Raw genomic sequence first — 19,482 nt, forward strand, 5'->3', positions numbered from 1 at the left:
AAGGTGCACCGGGAGCAGAACCCTTTTTCAAAAAGTACTTTACAAACCACATCATAGGATGATCCAAATTGTCGATAAGATGGAAACATGGAGCACAATATAAATAGGTTGTTCCCCAAAACCATTTCTATAGGATGATCCCAACCCTCCGATCTATAGAGAAACTGCGTATCCATAATTTTTCAAAACCCAATCATATCTTGAAATATGGATCCTTAATCTAGATCTATCTTATCTAAATAAGTCCAAATCCATTCTAGTTTGATAGGATCCTGGGATCTATGAGACAGTCTATGGTAATGACATCCCTAACAAGGATAAGATGTGGAAGCCAATGGACCCACCGTGGGCTCCACTCTATTCGCTTTGTGAGCTTCTTGGCTTGATCCAGTACATCCATAAACCTGTTGATCCATGCCACATCTTGATCAGATTGTATTGATGCATTGATCAATCTCTAACTTACACATGCACTATTTGATAATCTGAACCGTCCATCAAGTGGGCCCCACCATGGACTGGCTGCCAAAGTTTTTGCCTATATTAGACAACCACATTTTGTCAAGAATTTTGTGCTTCTCTCTCTTTACCAAAATGAGGATGGGGAGACATTTTGCCACTTGGATCGTAGAAAAGTCAGATTTTTTTCCAGTGAGAAGGTAGAAACTAGAAAAGACAGAAAGAACGGTGGGCCCCATCTCCAGCGAGGCTCCGGATCCAATCATCAGCCGTGGGTCCCACCGAGCGTGCTGCGCGTGTCGCTTTCAATTCTTGCGCGCGAGTGACGCAATGGAGCATCGGATTCTCTCTTTTTTTTCTCTTTGTGGGCCCCAGAGAAAGAGTTGAGATAGCGTCTCCTCGTCAACGTTAGCTGATCTCATTAAAGGCTTAGAGCCCTCTTTCTTTATTCTTGTGGGGCCCAAGAAGTCTGAAATGATATGGGCCGCTCTTTCAACCATGGTTTAAAATTTTGGGGACCGAAATCAGAATTTCGGATTTTAGTTGAGAACTTGAGATCGAAACCGAAACCAAAACTTCCGAAATGTGCAAAATTTCGGCGAAATTTCAGCTAGAATTTCGATAAAATAATATTTGTTTTAGGACGATGATAAATTCGCACCCCTTTAACGTTGAAAAGCCTTAAAGTGTGCGACATCTATCCACTTTAAAGGGTGTGAATTATCCCATAGAGGTGCGGATTTATCATCACCCTATCTTTTATTGTTTTACAGAATTTCGGCCAAAATTCTAGCCCAAAAAACAGACAATTCAAGATATTTTATCAAATTTCAGCCAAGATTTTGGGATTTCCACTGAAATTTTGGTTTTGGCAAGGTCCGAAATTTAGTCCGAAACCAAAATTTAAAACCTTGCTTTCAACTATTGAAGTAACTGTGAGCGGGCTGATCCAGGTCCGGATCCGGATATGGTCCTACTTATGTTAAAAAAACGGATTCCCTTATCATCCCTATCATTGAATAATTAGTGAGCCGGGTTTAGGTGGCTAAGATCTTTTTTTCAACAGCCAGGACGTAGTCATGTGTTCATCAATTAGACATAATCGACTGAAATGATCGTGTCCACATGTTTCACATGGGGGTACAACATGGTCCGGGCCAGGTTGGGTTAGCCTTCCCCAAAATTAGGTTAGATTAGGGTTGGAAAAGACTTGGAGAGTACTAGAATAGGAAGTCAACGGGGACATACAAGCATTGGATTTGCCTGGAATTACCTCGGAGAATAGTGGTAAGTAGTGTTTGGTTGCACAGCATAGGCTCAGAGAGCATGGGGAATAAGAAGGGACTATCATCATGGTTTTAAATTTCGATCGAAATTTCGTCCTAAAAATGGGATTTTGTGCAGCAATATCAAATTTCGGTTTCGGATAAGTCCGAAATTTTAGCCGAAACCGAAATTTAAAACCAAGACTGTCATTACCAATATAGGGAAAGAAGAGAGTAACGAGAGAGAAAACACCGATTTTTCAAGTAAAATTTGGTTTGAAAGCTATAAGGAAGGGACAAGAATTCCACTTCAGCAAACATGCAATAATTACCTAGAAGACATCCCAAGGAGTTTTCCGGGTGTTCAATGCAATATTAGCAACCAAATGAGAAATGACATCACAATTCCAACCCAAATTCTGATGGCTGCTGATATTTTATGCAACCAAACACATTAAATAATTTTATTTTTTTAATTAGGTTTGGAGAGCTTTTTGGGAACTGTAATAACATTGGACAACCGTTTAAATTAATAATGAAAGACAAGACGAGTTAGTGCAATTATCAAAAGTTGGTAGTACCATCATCAGTATGGCCAACATATATCATCTTCTTCTTTATAATGAAAGCAAATACTACCTGTCAAGTTGTGAACAAGAATACAACAGGAAGCTTACAGCCTTGGAAAGGGATGACAGGAAGCTTACAACCTTGGAAAGGAATAGCATCTATTATTCCAAAAGAAATGGATTGTTGCAATGATTTTCTATGGTGAAGTACTTTGGAGACAGATTTAAGATCACTAATCTCACATGGTTTCCATCCAGAGTTAAGTCATTGGAAGATCAATATCTAGTAGATTTTCATTCTTCTCTGACTAGAAAATCATAAGAGTTTTACTTTTTTGGTAGGTAAGCTGGGATTGAACCTTCGCTGTTGAAAAACAGCCTTCAACCTTTATTGTGGTGGCTAGAGGTGCGAGTCGAATTGATTTTTGGGGTTTTGGGTTGAGCTTTTTCCATTGGATTGATTCCAATTTATTTTGGGCGATGATAAATTCGCACCCCCCATAGGATCATTCGCACCCCTTTCGAGGAGGGTATGTGGGAGACTTTAACACTTTTTGACGTGTTAAAGGGGTGCGAAATATCCTATAGGGGCTGTGAATTTATCATTTACCTTTATTTTTAGCAAAAGCTCAACCCAACCTGACCCAAGTTGCACTCCTAGATCTTGGGTCCGGCATTTTATTTTTGAACAAAATGACTTTAGGGGCACGTTTGGCTACCTCCAGTTTTTCCCTAGAATATTAGCTTATCTAATGGTGAGGGACCGAGTGAGGAGAGGGCAAGAAAAGGCAGAAAAACTAGAAAACAAAATACTCCACTCAATATATGATTGACTTTTTCCTGATTTTTTTAGCTGCTTCTCACCCTCAACCTATTCATGCCCTCTCAAGTCTCCCTTCTTCCTCCCTCCATATCCCTCTCTTACCAGTTGGAGACACTAATTTATCATGAAAAAAAAAATTCCTCGCCGCCAAACATGGCCTGAGACTTCAAACGTGAGGAGGTACTGCTAACCCAATGCGGTTGTAGTGATATAGATTTATGAGTTTCAGGTGCACTCTAGTGCGTTGTAACACCACTTGTGAGTATGGAAAGAGATAATGTGGGGCCGTGATAGAATATGCGAGATCTCACCGTTGGATTGAGTTGAGATCCTACCATTAGATAGATTGAGCAATAGCTTAGGGGAAGTTGGTTAGTTTAGGCAACTCAAATAGATTAGTGAAAAGTAAAAAAGAGCTGAGCATGTTCTTCATCGTGGATGTAGGCTATTAGGTAACCACATAATACCAAGTTGCACTCCACGATCCTTACAAGAGACAGAATAAAAAGGATTAAAAAGAACAAAAAAGGCAGCAAGTGAAGATGGGAAAGAAGATAACCGATTATATATGTCGTTCAAGAGTATTGAGCAGTTTAAACTCTTAGGTTTAGTGTTCTGTTTTTGTCTATCTCGAGTTTTCGGATCTCCCTTGCACTCACTTACATCTATCTCTATCTAATAAACTTGTAGGGATCTCCACCAAAACCCAGCTTAGCTACAAAAAAAAAGAATTTGGAGAAAAATTGAACAAGAAATAAAGATAACAATAGATAGAGGATCCATATGTATTTTATCTTAGGAGACCTCACTTTGGATAAAAATTCAGGCCAAAGCTTAAAAACTAGTGCTGTGTATTTGTCGTCATTGAACATGAATAGATTTTAGTGTGTGGCCATCCATCTTAGAATTAGATGTGTATGATCGCTTTTGGGTTCATACGAGATTCAAAGCAAGGCCTATCAAATTGACGGTTCAGTTCAGCTAAGGGTGGGACCCACTATGCTAGTAACTGTTTGTTTATTTTTTTCCTCAAAACAAAGAGTGCTTTACAACAGAAATCTGATTAAAATTTCCCCATTTTTTTCTTGGAGAAGAAAAATCTAACAAGGAAAAAGCAGATAGTTGATAATGGGATTCAGATGAAGACGAGAGAGAGAGATAAGTAAAGAAAATGGCGAGGTTAGAATGGGGAAATCAAGGGAGGGGTAAATTTTTTTCTTATTATAAAAGAACGACAATCGTTATCTGTTCTATCAACATTGTGGCAGCTCTCTATGTTCTACACTCTCTCTACACCTCTTTCTACATCTTCCCCAACCCTCGTAATGATAATGTCACCCCAAATTCGTTTACAGGTATGAGGAAAAAGAAAAACCCATTTCGTATATTGCTTTTTCTTTTCTTTTCTTTGCGTTTTCTGGCTCTAATTCGCTTTTGGAGAAGAACCCATTTGCTGTTTTGATGGGTTTTGTTTATTTGGTGTTTGTTATGTAAAAGAGAGAGGGGGTGGGTATTTTTTGTTTATTTATTTGGGTTTTGTTTTGCAGGTTTTAAATACACAAACGATCAGATTAAGAAGATGGAAGAATCGATTCAGATTCGGCGAGCGGCGGAGCCCATTGAACTTGTTAGGCTGGTAAAAATCACATTTTGGTTTTTTGAATTTTGCTGTTTTTTTAATGTGTTTTTTGGTTATTTTTGTACCATTGAACTTGTTAAGCTTGTAAAAATCACATTTTGGTTTTATGTTTCTTTTTCTTAGTTTTTTTTTGTTGTTTTTGTAGATCTGATGGTTTGGTTTTGGGGATTTTGTTTTTTTTCTCTCTCTTCCTTATGATGCTATTTTTTGTTGTTTGTTGTTAAAAAGGTGAAGGGAATCAAAGAGGAACTCTCCAGAGAAGAAAGAGCGTTGGAATTGTCGCGGCCTGTGAAGCAGAAGATAGCTAATGAAGTTCTCCAGTGCTTGAAAGGGCTGAATGCTAATGCGAATTTGAGTGAACAAAGAGGTGGGTGTGTTTTGATTTGTTTGGTTTTGTAAATAATGTGTCTTTGTACTACTTTGATTGCTTCAATTGTTTGGGACATCACATTTACCTTGAAACGCACACGGGTATACAGTAATCCATAGAACTGGCTTGCATACTAATCACATGGGATGTTGCTATCATAATATTAATATATTATTGGATGAGGTTGTCTTAGAAGGAGCATTAAACAATTTTTGTTTTCTAGATTTAGTTCAATAGGGGAAAGTTTTTTCAGTGTTTCACCAAACAATCTGAGGCTAAGGTTCCAATTACCCCCAATTGTACTTGACTTGGGGCTCTACTATCATCTTGAGACATCTCATGGTGTGTGGATGGAGATCACAATATTATTCTCCTTTTGATTGAATGGGGATGAGGCACACATTTTTGTTATATTTTTTTAATAGACGAAATTCATTAACAAGTGGAAGGATACAAGGAGAGGCTGCCAATTCAGACCCACCGAAAAATAAGACTAAAAGAAGACATCTTGTGCCAATAAAACAAATTCCTACTTAAAGTGCCATAATTTGCTAGACTATCTACTTCCACATTTTCTTTCCTTGAATGTGAGATATGAAGACAACGGAAAATCATTCCATACATGCCAATTCCCTAAACTAGAATAAAAAACACCAAGGTGGACAATAAGATCTTTTAATCAATTTTATGGTGATCAGAGAATGTCCTTTAATCCAAACTTTAGAGTATCCCATCTCATTATGCAATCTCACTTCATGCCATGCTTCTTTAACTTCAGCATTGAGTGCCTACTCTTCAGCTAAGGGACCTTCAAAGGCCATAATATGTTGATAACAATGCTATTAGAATTTTACTTCCAAAAAGAAAAAAATAACACTATTCGAAGCAAATGTTGTTCTATAAAAGCCATTACAATCACTATAGACCAATGTTTAAAAATGCGGATGTGGCGTGGAATGCGGATGAAGAAAATCCCAGTCAACTCGGCACGACGCGGCTGAGTACTTGCTTGACGCGGTCATAATCCTAGAGAGTCAAAGAGTTTTTATTGACTCTGTAGGTTAAAACGCGGAACACGGATGCGGCAAAACGGGGAACGCGACCAAGGTAAAAGAGACGCTATTCGGGGGAAGTCCATGATGACGCAGGGGAGTTTTAAAAGTATGCTATAGACTTCTTGAACAACTATGTTGCTTACTTGCTTTCATTGAATTTAACCTTAAACCATCCCAAAATTCGAGGAGACAAAACTTCTGGATTTTTGCCAATTGACATGCAATCCTTGCAAACACCTAGTTAGAAATTAAAAAATTAAAAGGAATATTAGAAATACATTCAACATTAGAAGCACATATCTTCCCTGTGAACTAAGTGATACTCATTATTGTTTCACATGAAATTCCTTTGAAGTTGTTTAATTCTCTTAATCATCATCACACGATATTGACAGACTGACATGTAATAATATAAGGGAAAGTTTGCAAGCAGGCCTTGATAAGGGTGATTCTACCCCTCAGGGAGAGCAACCTTTCCACTCTCTCAATCACTGGATCCCAAAGGCTTTTTGCAAGCTTATCGACACACACCGGGAGACCAAGTATTATGTTGGGGATAGATCCAGGCTTATAACCCAAAGAATTGGCAAACTCTTCCATGCTGACTCCCATGACTAGAGATGGCAAAATTGATCCGTTGCCCTGAAACAGCTTCGTAGCATCTTAATACAGCCTTAAGGTTTTTAATTTTCCATCTATCAAGACAGTTAAAAAATAAGGGTGTTGTCAGCTTATTGATGATGAAAATTTCCACCCTAGGACAACCAATAATAAATCCCTCTATCAAACATCTAAGTATGGCTTTCTTTGTCATTCTATTGAGAGCATCCTCCATTATAGTGAGCAACAAGGGATATAGAGGCTATCCTTGACGAAGACCTCTATAGGTTTTAAAGAAGCCTAGCGGAACCATTTATCAGAATAGAAAACCAGGTCGAAGATAGACAACTCATCATCCACCCAAGTTATCTATCTTTGAATCTTATTCTACCCACGAGATTCTCGAGGCGACCCCACTTCAGTCGGTCATGGGATTTTTTATTTCAATTTTACAAATGACACCCATCCTCTCAAATCATGATAGAAGTCCACTCACTCAGTGGTTAACCAAGCACCAACTGTGATCTGTCTTCCATCAGTGTAAGGCACTTTGATCTTTAGATAATGCCTCTCAACACACTACACAGCCTATTCGCCATAATTTCATAGATGCTCTCCACCAAAATGCTAGGTTTGCAGTCACCTAATCTGTCTGCTCCACCCATCTTAATGACCAAACTTCATATCCTCCAGATTTGGAAGTGTGATTCTCGGAGGAATACACTACTTCGAAGTAAGAGACAATCTCCAAAGAAATGACCCTCAGGTCATCTATTCTTTCTCCACTTATGACCAGAGCGTGGATTCTGTTTGAACATCTCCTGGCACTAACAATACTATGAAAATTGGCTGTGTTTATATCACCCTCGTCCAACCATTTTGACCTTTGTTTTCATTTCAGCTCCTATAAAATTATTCAATTGTACTCTTCCTGGAGTTGGGTTCTCTCTAAAAGCTCATCCAGGGATTACTATCCAACTACACAGATACCTTCAAGCACCGAGAACCTCTCAAGAATTGTGTCTTTCTTCTACCCCTTCTCACCTAAGAACTCCTTAGCCCAAATTTAAGCATTTATTTGATGAATCAGAGCTTCTGAGCTAATCTAACATACACGGGGCTAGTGCATTCAACTTTGAACTACCACTCTTTTAGAAACACTTTCAAAATGGTACCTTACAACTAGACATGCTCAAAACAGAAGGCTGAAGGACCCCACAACCCCAGCATAGGGTCTCGGAGGATGAGAGGGTGATTCAAAATAGGTATGGAAAGAGCATTTTCAATGATACTCAGAAAAGGCACGCTCCATTGGGGGAGTAATCTATCTAATCTACTTTTATTTTGATTCGTTCCCAAGTAAATCGCACCCCAATGAAGAGGAGATCAACCGGCCCATCCCCCCCATCCCCAACCAAAAAAAAAAAAAACACCACCACGAGATTTGCCAGTGGTCCAGGATAACATTTAGTTTAGTCCACATGACATTGTGAAGGGATCCATCGATTCGGCCATAAAAAAGCTGAGAAGACCCAAGTCTTATTATCCATCACCCTTCTTCTATTGACCGACACTGGAAAAGCAACAATAATTTCTTCAACAACAGAATTTCCTACTATCCCAGTCAACAGCAATTTCCCAGGCAATTTTTTATGCAATGTTTCCCAAGTAATTGCAATAGTAACACAGTAATGTAAAAACCCACATAGCATGCCGGCAAAGCCCTAAAGAGTAAATAACAATAATAATAACTGAAATAAGATTCTAATACTTATTAAATATTATTGGGCGGGCCCACCTCAAAGGGAAGTCAATACAAACACTTATTACTTATGTTAGAAGAATAGAAGGAAACTTAACGAACTTTAGTGTGTGTACCGAAAGAATGAAACATGCTTTTCAGTTTCAACACTTTACAAACAGCCATGTCTAAGTCTAAGCACGTGTCCACAACTATTTCCGTGTCAAATCTATGTGCATCGAGTGCCTATGAATCATAGGAAATATACTATTTTTTATGCTTCCGTTTATCATTTACTGTAATATCTCACTTAAGAGAAGTCAGTCATTTTGTAATATTTCACTTAAGTGAATAATAAGGTGATGCTACACAACATTAAGCATACCCTATTGCACAAACTCTATTTCCTCTTTTCTCTTGTCTCCTCTCTCTTTCTCTTAAATATTTTAAAGATGCTTACATGGTATCAAAGCAGATATGGATCTGAGGACGTCAAAATCCATCATCCTCTCATCCAAATGAATATCAAGTGCATAGAAGAAATTTTGGTGGACTGAAGAGAGAACATATACTTATCCCAAGGTCATATGGTTGACCTCGTCATCTGTACAGTACATCTTCGTCCAGATATGGAGGATACGCCTGATTATTGATAGATGACATGCAAAAGGCATTTATGATTTATCGCGATTTTTAAGTGATTTCATTGATATTAAGGTGGTTATACATAGATCTGAAAGTCTCAGATTTCTGATTTTTGAGAGTCCGGATCTGGACTTCTTCCATCTGCTTTCGATCTAAAATGGGAAAATCATTGCAATCCCATCATTTTTTTTTATGGTGGAGATATTGGAACATATTTGTGGTTGGTTATCTGTTTTGAATGAAGTAGAAGCACATGTCTTGAGATTTTTTTTTAGGATGATTGTCTATTTCTTTATGAATATTTGTTTTTATAAGAACCAGCAGATCGGGAAGTTGTGGTGATAATATTTTATGAATAATGATATGGTAACCGATTTGGGGACGAGAGTGGAACCGAACAAATAGCCTCTTAACACATTAGCAATCTTTCCCTTAATTTTTGGTTTTTTTTCTCTGTGAAAATGGCAAAACTACCCTTCCCATGCCATGGGGCATGTGGGGATTTGTTAGGTTACACTTTCGGTTCTACTCTGGGTATCCATAGTAGCAGTCATATTTTATTTATGATTGAAGTGAGATCATGCTTGAAGACATCTCATCCATCAGCTCAGTGACAAATTCAAGTCCATATAAGATATATAGTAAACAATAAGTTATGAGCTGTTCACTTCCTCATATTGATGCGGGAGATCCATATGGGCTCTGAGGCTACAAGCTGGTAATTCATTTCTTGGAACTGAGATAAGCAATGCCAGGGTGGGGGAGAGGCTTTGAATTCTCCATTCTACATTAACTCATGTTGGTTGAATTTTCCAATTGGCATGTTTTGTCATCCCCGTGTAGTTCAAGAACTTTGTATCCTATCTGGGACTAGTGATCACCATGAATGACTACTCAGCGTGACTCAAATTACCTCCAAAAGTTCTAGGACACACAAATACACTTGCCCCTAACCATGCTCATGTACAGTAATATTGATGCACAGTTCTCCAGAAGTTTTGATCAAAACTCCTAACTTATGCTCAAGCGCCAGTTATTGTTGGCTAGCGCTACTGTTCATCACGTCTTGGTCTACCCCACTGGACATGGTCTTTGATTTCCTACCATTATTTGGAGAACCTAACTGAATAGAACTGGTAGATGTTTCTCATCTATTGAAGATAACTCCTATTGTCTTTAACATATTAAAGAGGTTTTTTTTAATGGTAACATATTAAAGAGGTTACTTTTCATCATGAATCTTCTTTGCATCTTCACATTTTATTTTAAGGTTTAATTTATGAGTAGACATTTTTTTGCATTTTGACGTGTCCTTCATATTTCATCAAACTTATATATGTTCTATTAAAATGTCAATCACTAGCTAACTCAAAAAATTATTTTCTGTCATTTGCTTTGTATACTGAAAACTTTTTTTGGTAGCAGCGTCACTAGAAATATGGCGCAAGGAAAAACTAGAAGAAACCAAACTGGTGGCACTTGGGGGAGCAATGTCTAATTCAACTATCTCTGCTGAAGAAGCCAGTATAATGTTCTTCCCTTTGAGTGCTATTATTCTGTGTCCATTTATTGTCTGATTTATAAATTTAGATTATCCTTAAGTTTTCAACCATCTTGAAGCTACATTTTTGGTGGTTCCATGCCTTTTTCTTTTTTCTTTTTTTACTGAATCCATGTGTTTAGTATATTAAGAGTGCCTTTCCACAGAGATGTTGCAAAGAGTCTTGGAATCTGAATGGGTCTATCTATTGGAAGAAATTGGCCTTTGGATGCCAGCTGAAATCATCAACAAGGACAGCAATGACAAACTTGAGAGTGAACAAGAGTTAGGTAACAAATGTTTTCATGCATCAATTATATTTTGTTCTGTATTTTCAAACCAGCTGCAGCATTTACATAAACCAAAATCATAATTCATCTCTATCACGTGCCGCTTATTGTTATATCACATACATATAGTAGCTGCTCCTCCTCGACCACCTCGGTCTTGGGATTTTTATTTTCCCCACCTTTGTTTTCAATAAAATCATCTGCTGCCATTAAAAAAAAGATAATTGAGATTTGACATTGTGGGTGTGGAGAATATGGAGTATTCTTCTACTGCTGTTTGTCTTTTTAGGATTTCCCTAATGTTCTTAATGATCTAATGAATTTCCATCAAGTGAAATACCGGTTCGTCTTTGTTGAACTATAAATGATTAAATAACATCAACGATAACAGCTTGAGCTCTTTGAATAATTGGTTATTTCATAGTCTTGATCAATTTGAGATAGTATTTTTATACTTTTTATTTGCCAAACCAATTCTCTAAAAACAACTATTGATTTTCTATTGTTTCCATGTTAAGAAAAGGTTTCAGGATGTACAACTCTAACATGACGTTTTATGATTTAGATTCATAGTTCTCAGATTATCTTATAGCTATGTTGCATGGATTCTTTGCCCCCCTATGCCGAATCTGTGTCGACATGCCTCCACACGCTAATCGAACATGGATTCTCGTGGGACACACCCGGATTCTTGTAATAGCCGTGTCCCGCACGAATCCTGTTTTTTTCGGATGAATCCGACTCATCGGATTCTCTTTTAAAATGCAAATCCTATATATTTCCCCTTTTAAAAAAATTTCTTCTTAACTTTTTCTATATGAAGGCACAACCTGTACTTTCTTAATAAAAACCCTAGCGCCTCGACCCTAGAAGATCGACTCTCCTTCCTCCTTCGACTCTAAATTCAAATGCATCAATCCTTCACCCTCAAAATTTTCATCAATCCTTCACCCTCAAAATTTTCATGAATATATATATATATATATATATATATTTTTTTTTTTTTAAATTTTAATTTTATTTAAAAATTACCGAATCCACAAATCCTAGTTTTTGGGGTTTGCCGAACCCGACACGCGAATCCGAATCCATGCAACAGTCCTATAGATTTTAGAAATGTTTTTTTTATTCTTTGTGGTATGCCTCCTCTCCGCAGAAGATGACATCACCCCCGGTCGGCCAATTCCACCTGAATGCCATGCTGAGCCACACAGAGATTATGGTGGGGCCGCTGTCAGATGGGGTCTTACCCACCATAAGGAAAGTGCCGGTGACTGTTGCCAAGCTTGCTTAGATCAGGCTAAAAGTGCAAAGGCGGGTGAAATGAAGTGCAATATATGGGTTTATTGTCCATTGGAGAATGGGTGCTATTCGCCAGATATTTATGAACACAGACATCAGGAGTGCTGGCTGAAACAGGTAAGGATCTCTAAAGCATATTTGTTATTTTTAGTTTTATTAACCATGTTATGCAGCTCATTAGGCTCTACAGGTTGCTTTATTAAGTTGGTTGTTATGTAACTTTCTATTGTTGCTAAATGAGTTTATTAAAAGAAAGAAGGGATTTGCTAGGGACTATCGCAGAGAGACATTTCACGTCTGGCTGTTGCATGTGAGAGCAGCCACCTCAGATGAATTAAATGAATAAAACAAAATATGTTGGAAATCAAGCCTATGTGGCTGCTCTCACATGCAACAGCCAGACGCGAATGCTCTTGAACTAGCATAAACCTTGACGCCAATGTTGGTTTTTTTTTTTTTTTTTTTGAATTGATAAACCAGTTGGTATTAGTTAGTTAAGAAATCAAGAAAAGAGGGAAGAAGAGAGAAGAAGAAAGGAGAAGGGAGAAGAAGAAGAAAACTAATGGTTTTGATTTTTGAAAGTTAAACACCACAACTCCTGATGTTTAATATGTGGGATGTGATATATTCGCGCTTTTTGTTACTTGGGACAGCCACCTCTGATGTATTTATTACTAGATGAGGCTGTCCCAAGTAAAAAGGGGTGAATATATCATTTCCCTTATTATATAGTTGAAACAAATATTATATTTACATAAATGCCACCCATAAGTTGTGCTCCCCATCAACAACATATAAATCTCCCCAGGAAACTGACAGCTTGCACAAGATAGACTCTAATTGGATTTACATTTTATTAATTGGAAAACAAAATTACAAGAGGGGGGCATACCGCCTTACCTCAAATCTGATAAAACTATTCTAAAGAATCTAAACTACTTAATCCGAAGACTAGGAATGGTGATGCAAGTGATTAAGAGAGAAGGAGAAGCAACTAGAACACAATAATAAAACCAAGAGAAGGAGAAGGATGGAAGCTATGCTCAACCAAATTGATATATTATAAAAAATACAAGTGTCAAAAATACCCCAACTACATCTCATAAACACGTTTTATATTATCCTTCCATAGGAATCTCCCCACAACATTAACTACTACAATTACAATTTTCAACAATACAACTTGCTAAACTCCCCACAACATAAACCTATTTATGTTGTGTTCCATCACATGGACGATTTGGATCAACCTATGATGTGGTCAGTACAGTTCTTTGTCGGCCCGTGCATCGCACGGGGTTTTTTACTAGTATATATATATATTGAATGGTAGTATATTATATTTTTTTTCCGACATTATAATCCGCATAGCTGGATTTTAAGACTTTTACAGGTCCAATAATAAGATTTGGACTCAGGAAGTGATATATCCGCCCTTTTATTTTACTTGGGACAGACACCTCTGGTGTATCTAGGACTTCAGACGATTTATTTACTTCATCTGGGAAGGAACCTGATTGCCAAGTACACTGGATTTGGCTGTCCCGTGTTAAAAAAGGATGGCGAATTTATCATTTCCCTCTGAACTCATAACTAATTCTCAAATCCAAAATGAACCAAATGAAGTATCAAAGAGACCAACAAGTTAAACAAAGATTACTTCCTTGCTATATTATTATTATTATTATTACTACTACAACATAAGAAAAGACTACAACTGGGGTTGGGCTTATAGCTCATTGGTCGAGGCTTTATTTCTCAACCTTGAGGTTAATCAAAAAAAAAAAAAAAAAACAAAAGAAAACAAAGAAGAAGAAAAAAAAGAGGACATGATCATTTGACTAGGCAGATGGTGAGTCCCCAGTGCTTCTTTGCATAGTCGACGAACTCCTTAAACTCCGAGCCAGGATCTATGCGGCCATTATGGTTGTTATCGGCATGCCTCACCGCTTTCCATGCTCTCAAATCCACGAACCATAGATTCCGGTGATGGAGAGCTGCCTCTAGCTCTTCCACACTTATGGAGCCATCTCCATCTGTGTCAATCATATCAATGGTGATACTTCCGTGACCTTGGGGACCAGATGGAATGATGATTAACCTTGGCATGGACTTTAGAAACCAAGATATATTGTAATCCGGCATATCATGGAAGAGTTGGAGAAATGCTCGGCATAGGTAGCTTCGAGATCTCCGTGGGAAGATTGCAAAGATTAACAATGGTTTTAGTTTCTATGAATCAGTAAGGGGGCGTTGGTTTTTTAGGTATACAGTGGTGGAAGCATTTCTCGTTTATTCATGGATGAACTTGTCTCATGGTGTGGCCGGAGTTTTTGGTATGGTATAAAGCAGAAGTCAATCTATGGTATCTATCGTTAAAAATGGACCTGTGGGTATTCTGGTTTTGCCTTTTTGGTTTAGGATATATCATACTATGTAAAATCACGTGGGGACTCCTGGTCCCCAGCGTAACCTAATGTAATTTTCACGGTATGAATACAATTGTCATCTTTCAAAAAAAAAAATTATCCAACAATCTTAAGAATCATAATATTTGGGCTTCTTAAGATATGGGTTTTTCCAACATTTAACTAGCCTTGAATTATACCTACATGCTCAATCCTAATCATAAACTTTCATCATTTATGAATACAGGCAGAGCAACCAAGATTGAATTTCAAAGACAAATATTCAGACTCATACAGAAGCTCTCACCCAAGAGCACCATTAATTGTTCCTTGGATGTCTGGCGTCGTCGGTAAATGAGTTGCTTCTTCTCCTTTTGGAATTAGGGTTTAGGTTGTTCGAAGATGCGTTCTGCTATACTACACCCATGCAAGGAAGCTGGAATGTCACCATTTTGATCCTCCCACTCCATGTTGGTAATTTCATTATTCTTTTTTAAAATTTTTTTGGGGGCCTTTTCATAATGTCATTTGTAATTTTTTGCAAGCGCCTTTTTCGATTTTGAACCTGAATTTAAGGAATCCTGTGCTTTGGCAGAGGTTTCCAAAGTTGGTCATTCTTTGATACATGTAATGTATTTGGTATTATAATTAATTAATCACGTGGCTGTTCATTCTTAAGCATGATTAGATGAAAGGAGTTTGTTGCGTGCTACATGAAAAATGCTGAAAACGGGCCCGTTTGTGCATCGTGGATAGTATCGATCCGTCGATCTGGACGGCAACCATAAATTTGGTGGTCCGAATGCCATTGGGAAGACCTTGATCGGATCATCTAGCCCCTTGATCCATCAAGTTTCCTCGTTTAGGGTTCCACCAAGAAAGACTAAACTGTTGATTTTTGTATTGCTTTATCTTACCCATGGGATGCCCATTCGAGATGGGACCAAGATCATCTGGGTCGCCTCTTGAACCCCACCGAAAACCAAAATTTCGGTCCGAAATTTGGTAATTTGGTTCGAAATTCCGAAATTTTGTTACACTTTTATTTTTTAATAAATAATGCCATTTAATCGAAATTCGGTAAATGGCGAAAAATGAAATTTCGGTTTCGGTCCCCAATTTCGGATTTCGGTCGAAATTTAAAACCATGGTACTTCTATCAGATCAACTGTCTTGATTTCACTTACATGTTCCCCTATGGGACCCAAAAATACCTTGCACCATTAATAGTGAAACTGGACTTTCTGCGTATTGTGTCTATTGTTCGATTTGTTCTTCTATGAATCTTGACCGTCCATCGGCTGGTCCCACTGCAATCGGTTGCCCATGTTGCACCAGCTTAGCAACTCCATCCCATCCATCTGCCACTTCCCCAACGTAAACGGTGCTGTGAGTTTTCTCTCTCTTTCCTATGAATGTCTGGTGTAAACCTGTGTGGTCCAGTATTTTTCAAAAAAAAAAAAGTATCTTATGGCCCATGGCCCTCGCATAGGATGATCGAAACCATCCATTTGATCGGCCACAAAGTAAATTTGCCAAAAAAATCATTGAAAACGTCCATTTGATTGGAGTTGTGCCCGAAAAAATCATTTCCATAGGATGATCCTAGCCCTCCGATCTATAGAGGGACTGCACATTATGGAAAGTGTTATAGGTTGGAGGGTTAGGATCATCCTATGGTAATGATTTTTCGGAGCACAACCTATTTAATTTGTGGCCGAACAAATGAACGGTTTGGATCATTCTGTGGCGGCATCATGTAAAATCTCCAGTATATCGTAGAGCTAGCATTGGGTATTTCTTTCTATCCTGCACGTCTGATATAAGCTCAACTCAACTAAGCCTCTCTCCGAAACTAGTTGGGGTCGGCTAATGAATCCTTTAGAAAAATTCTATGAAGAAGGTGAAAGGACCTATCCGGCACTATTTACTGATGTCTTCATTTTTAATTCGATCTAATCTTCTGTGGCCGCACATCCACATAAGCATTCACATCTCCGCTACACTCATCTTATACACATGCTGCTTCTTGGTGGCCCAACATTTTGAGCCGTACTTATATAACTTTCCCTACAAAACTTGGTAGGTATTTTATGGTGGCACAGAACTCCTGAAACATGCTTCCACTTCAACCAACCTACTCTTATTCTGTGGTTAACATGCTCTTCAATTTCTCCTTCCTTATGTAAGAGTCGGATATAGGCTAAAATCTCAAATAGCAGGGGCACTAGACAAACACAATTTAGGGGTGCAACTTGGGTTGGATTGGGTTGAGTTCAAACCTAACCCAACTAGAGATAGCATTCCCTCAACCTTAAACCAACCCCACCCAACCCTCGGTTTGAGGATGGTCAACCCTAACCCAAACCATCTAACCTGAAATCGAGTTAGGTTGAGCGGGTTTGGTTTGGGTTCACCCTGGGCCCAAAAAAAAAAAAAAATAACCCAAAGAAAAGCAAGCTAAAATTAGAGGAGGGAGGTCATGTTGGGTCTCCAAGGCCTCAATCCTAACGCAACCCGAAATTAAATCTAGTTTGCTTTTCCCAACCCAACCCAGCCCGAGCCAAAATAGGGTTGAACCCGTAGGATTTCTGTCGACCCCGACCCAAGTTGCACCCCTACTCGGATAGAACCCAAAATCACTATAAAAACACCCCTTGACCCTTGTCTCTGTGAGAGAGGTCTTTCCATCTTTGAGTAAAGTGGAGGTTGAGCACAAAAAAAAAAAAAAAAAACCATATATCTATGGGAGAAAAACAATCTCAATGGAGTGTATTCGACAACTTTAAGACCTTCCCAACCACTCCAGAATCTCTAATGGCAGAGATAGACACTGCAATTGCCTCATCAGAGTATGCCCACGCCACCGCAGTCCTCGACTCCGCCGCAACCTCCGTCCGGCGATACGACGCCCGCCTCGCCGACGAAGCTTACCGGTCCGGCTGTGCTGCTCTGGCTGCCGGCAAGACCGAAGAGGCCCTCCGATCTCTCGAAATTTCGCTTTCTCACTGCCCCCCTGACAAGAAATCTGCTATTGCTAAGCTCACATCTCTCATCTCCTTCACCTCTTCTTATTCTCTCCCAAAAAACCCCCCCACTTAAGTTTTTTTTTTTTTTGGCTGAATTGTAGTTTAATGGAATATGTTGGATTTCAACAACAGGGAAAACCCATGTCTGATCTACTGTTAGAATTCCACACTAGGGTTTTTACGACACTGATATTGACACTATCATGTTTTGATAATTAGACGAAGTGAACTTGTCTTTTATATCCATCCCCTCACAAGGTGTTTTTTTTTTTTTTTTTTTGTGAATTGTGGTTTAATGGACTATGTTGGATTTCAATAAGAGGGAAAACCCATGTCTGATCTGTTGGTAGAATTCAACACTAGGTTTTTTTTTTCAGGATACTGATATTGGCACTACCATGTTTTGATAACTGCACTAACTCCTGTTGTTTTATTATTATTTAACGGGCAAAAGTTATTGTAATTCTAAAAAAGATCTAGAAAGCCGAGTAAAAAAGAAATGACAAAGCGAGTTAGTGCAGTTATCAGAACATGGTAGTGCCAACATAAGCAGTAGAGCTGCTCTGGCAGTTGGGAAGAACGAAGAGGCCTTAAGAACTCTCGAAATCTCACTCTGTCACTGCCCACCTGACAAGAAATCTGCTATTGCTAAGCTCAGATCTCTCATCTCCTTCACCTCTTCTTACTCTCCCCAAAAAAACCTCACCTGATATAGGTGGTTTTTTTTTTTCGTTTCCTTTTATTTTCCTTGTTTCTTGATGAATTTGAGTTTAGTGATTAATGGAATATGTTGATTTCAACAGCGCAGAAAACCCATCTCTGATCTATCGGTAGAATTCAACATTAGGGGCTTTTTAGGCTACTGATATGGGCACTACCATGTTTTGATAATTAGACGAGGTCAACTTGTCTTGCAGCTGTGAAAGACCTAATACATTCCCGAAAGGCTCTCAGCAGGCAATTTTAAAAGAAAAGACGAGGTGAGTTCGTCCTGTTATCGAAACTGGGTAGTGCGAATTTCACTAGCCTTTTTTATTTGGAATTTTTATTTTTATGATATCTTGTGGTTGGAACAGTTATGAATTCAAGGCTTGCAGTTTGATCTCGGATGGGGAAGTGATATATTCGTCCCCTTTTTCTTCCCTGTTTGGATACGCGGAGTTTAGAATCCAGGTTTTAGTTTGAAAACTGTGTAAAAGAGGGTTTATGATCAGGCTGCTGTGTGCTGCCTAGGCAGCGTTTCTTGGATTTTAAGTAAGAAAACCAGGCGTTTCTTGGATTTTAAGTAAGAAAACCAGGTTTTAGAAACCTCTCCGTGAGGTATCCAAACAGGTCATGCTTGGTTCCCTTCTGTTCTAAAACCTGGTTTTTTTACTTAAAATCCAAGAAACGGCTGCTAGGACATCATGCAGCAGCCTGATCATGAACCATCTTTTACACTGTTTTCAAACTAAAAACCTGGATTCTAAAATCCATGTATCCAAACGGCAAGTGTCCTTGTGAGTCTGTGACAACTTTTTTACACTAAGAGGGAATGGCAAGGGAAGAAGAGGGGACCAAACATCTTAGGAGAAACTCTCTTAACGAGCATTAGGCATGGACTTGGACCAGATGTACGGTGATCAGTGTGTCCATTTGGGTGTCATCCTCATTTGATGACTCTAGACCTTTGATCAGGCATGATGAAAAAAGACTCCTCTTAATATGATCTTCGTTTCCCAACAGATTTGGACCCACTAGGGTGCCC

General features: G+C 38.6%; 1 protein-coding gene across 1 annotated transcript; it reads left to right on the forward strand.

Annotated features, from left to right (window-relative positions):
* The first annotated feature begins 4,171 nt into the window (after positions 1-4,171).
* On the forward strand, positions 4,172-15,384 carry LOC143857791 (uncharacterized). The gene is made up of 7 exons (XM_077368277.1): positions 4,172-4,471; positions 4,664-4,752; positions 4,984-5,122; positions 10,592-10,690; positions 10,874-10,996; positions 12,153-12,415; positions 14,954-15,384. The coding sequence occupies exons 1-7, from the start codon at positions 4,288-4,290 to the stop codon at positions 15,062-15,064; spliced, it is 1,008 nt and encodes a 335-aa protein (XP_077224392.1). The 5' UTR covers positions 4,172-4,287; the 3' UTR covers positions 15,065-15,384.
* The last annotated feature ends 4,098 nt before the right edge of the window (positions 15,385-19,482 follow it).

The sequence above is a fragment of the Tasmannia lanceolata genome, unplaced genomic scaffold (assembly GCF_043159265.1).
Source record: "Tasmannia lanceolata isolate RefF3 unplaced genomic scaffold, GAP_Taslan_0.1 ptg000025l, whole genome shotgun sequence".
Classification (NCBI taxonomy): domain Eukaryota; kingdom Viridiplantae; phylum Streptophyta; class Magnoliopsida; order Canellales; family Winteraceae; genus Tasmannia; species Tasmannia lanceolata.

Excerpts from the sequence above, each read along its gene's own strand:
- LOC143857791 (XM_077368277.1), top strand. The coding sequence starts at position 4,288 with ATGGCGAGGTTAGAATGGGGAAATCAAGGGAGGGGTAAATTTTTTTCT. Across the intron at positions 4,753-4,983 it reads CCATTGAACTTGTTAGGCTG|GTGAAGGGAATCAAAGAGGA; the intron begins GTAAAAATCACA and ends GTTGTTAAAAAG. Across the intron at positions 10,691-10,873 it reads TATCTCTGCTGAAGAAGCCA|AGATGTTGCAAAGAGTCTTG; the intron begins GTATAATGTTCT and ends GCCTTTCCACAG.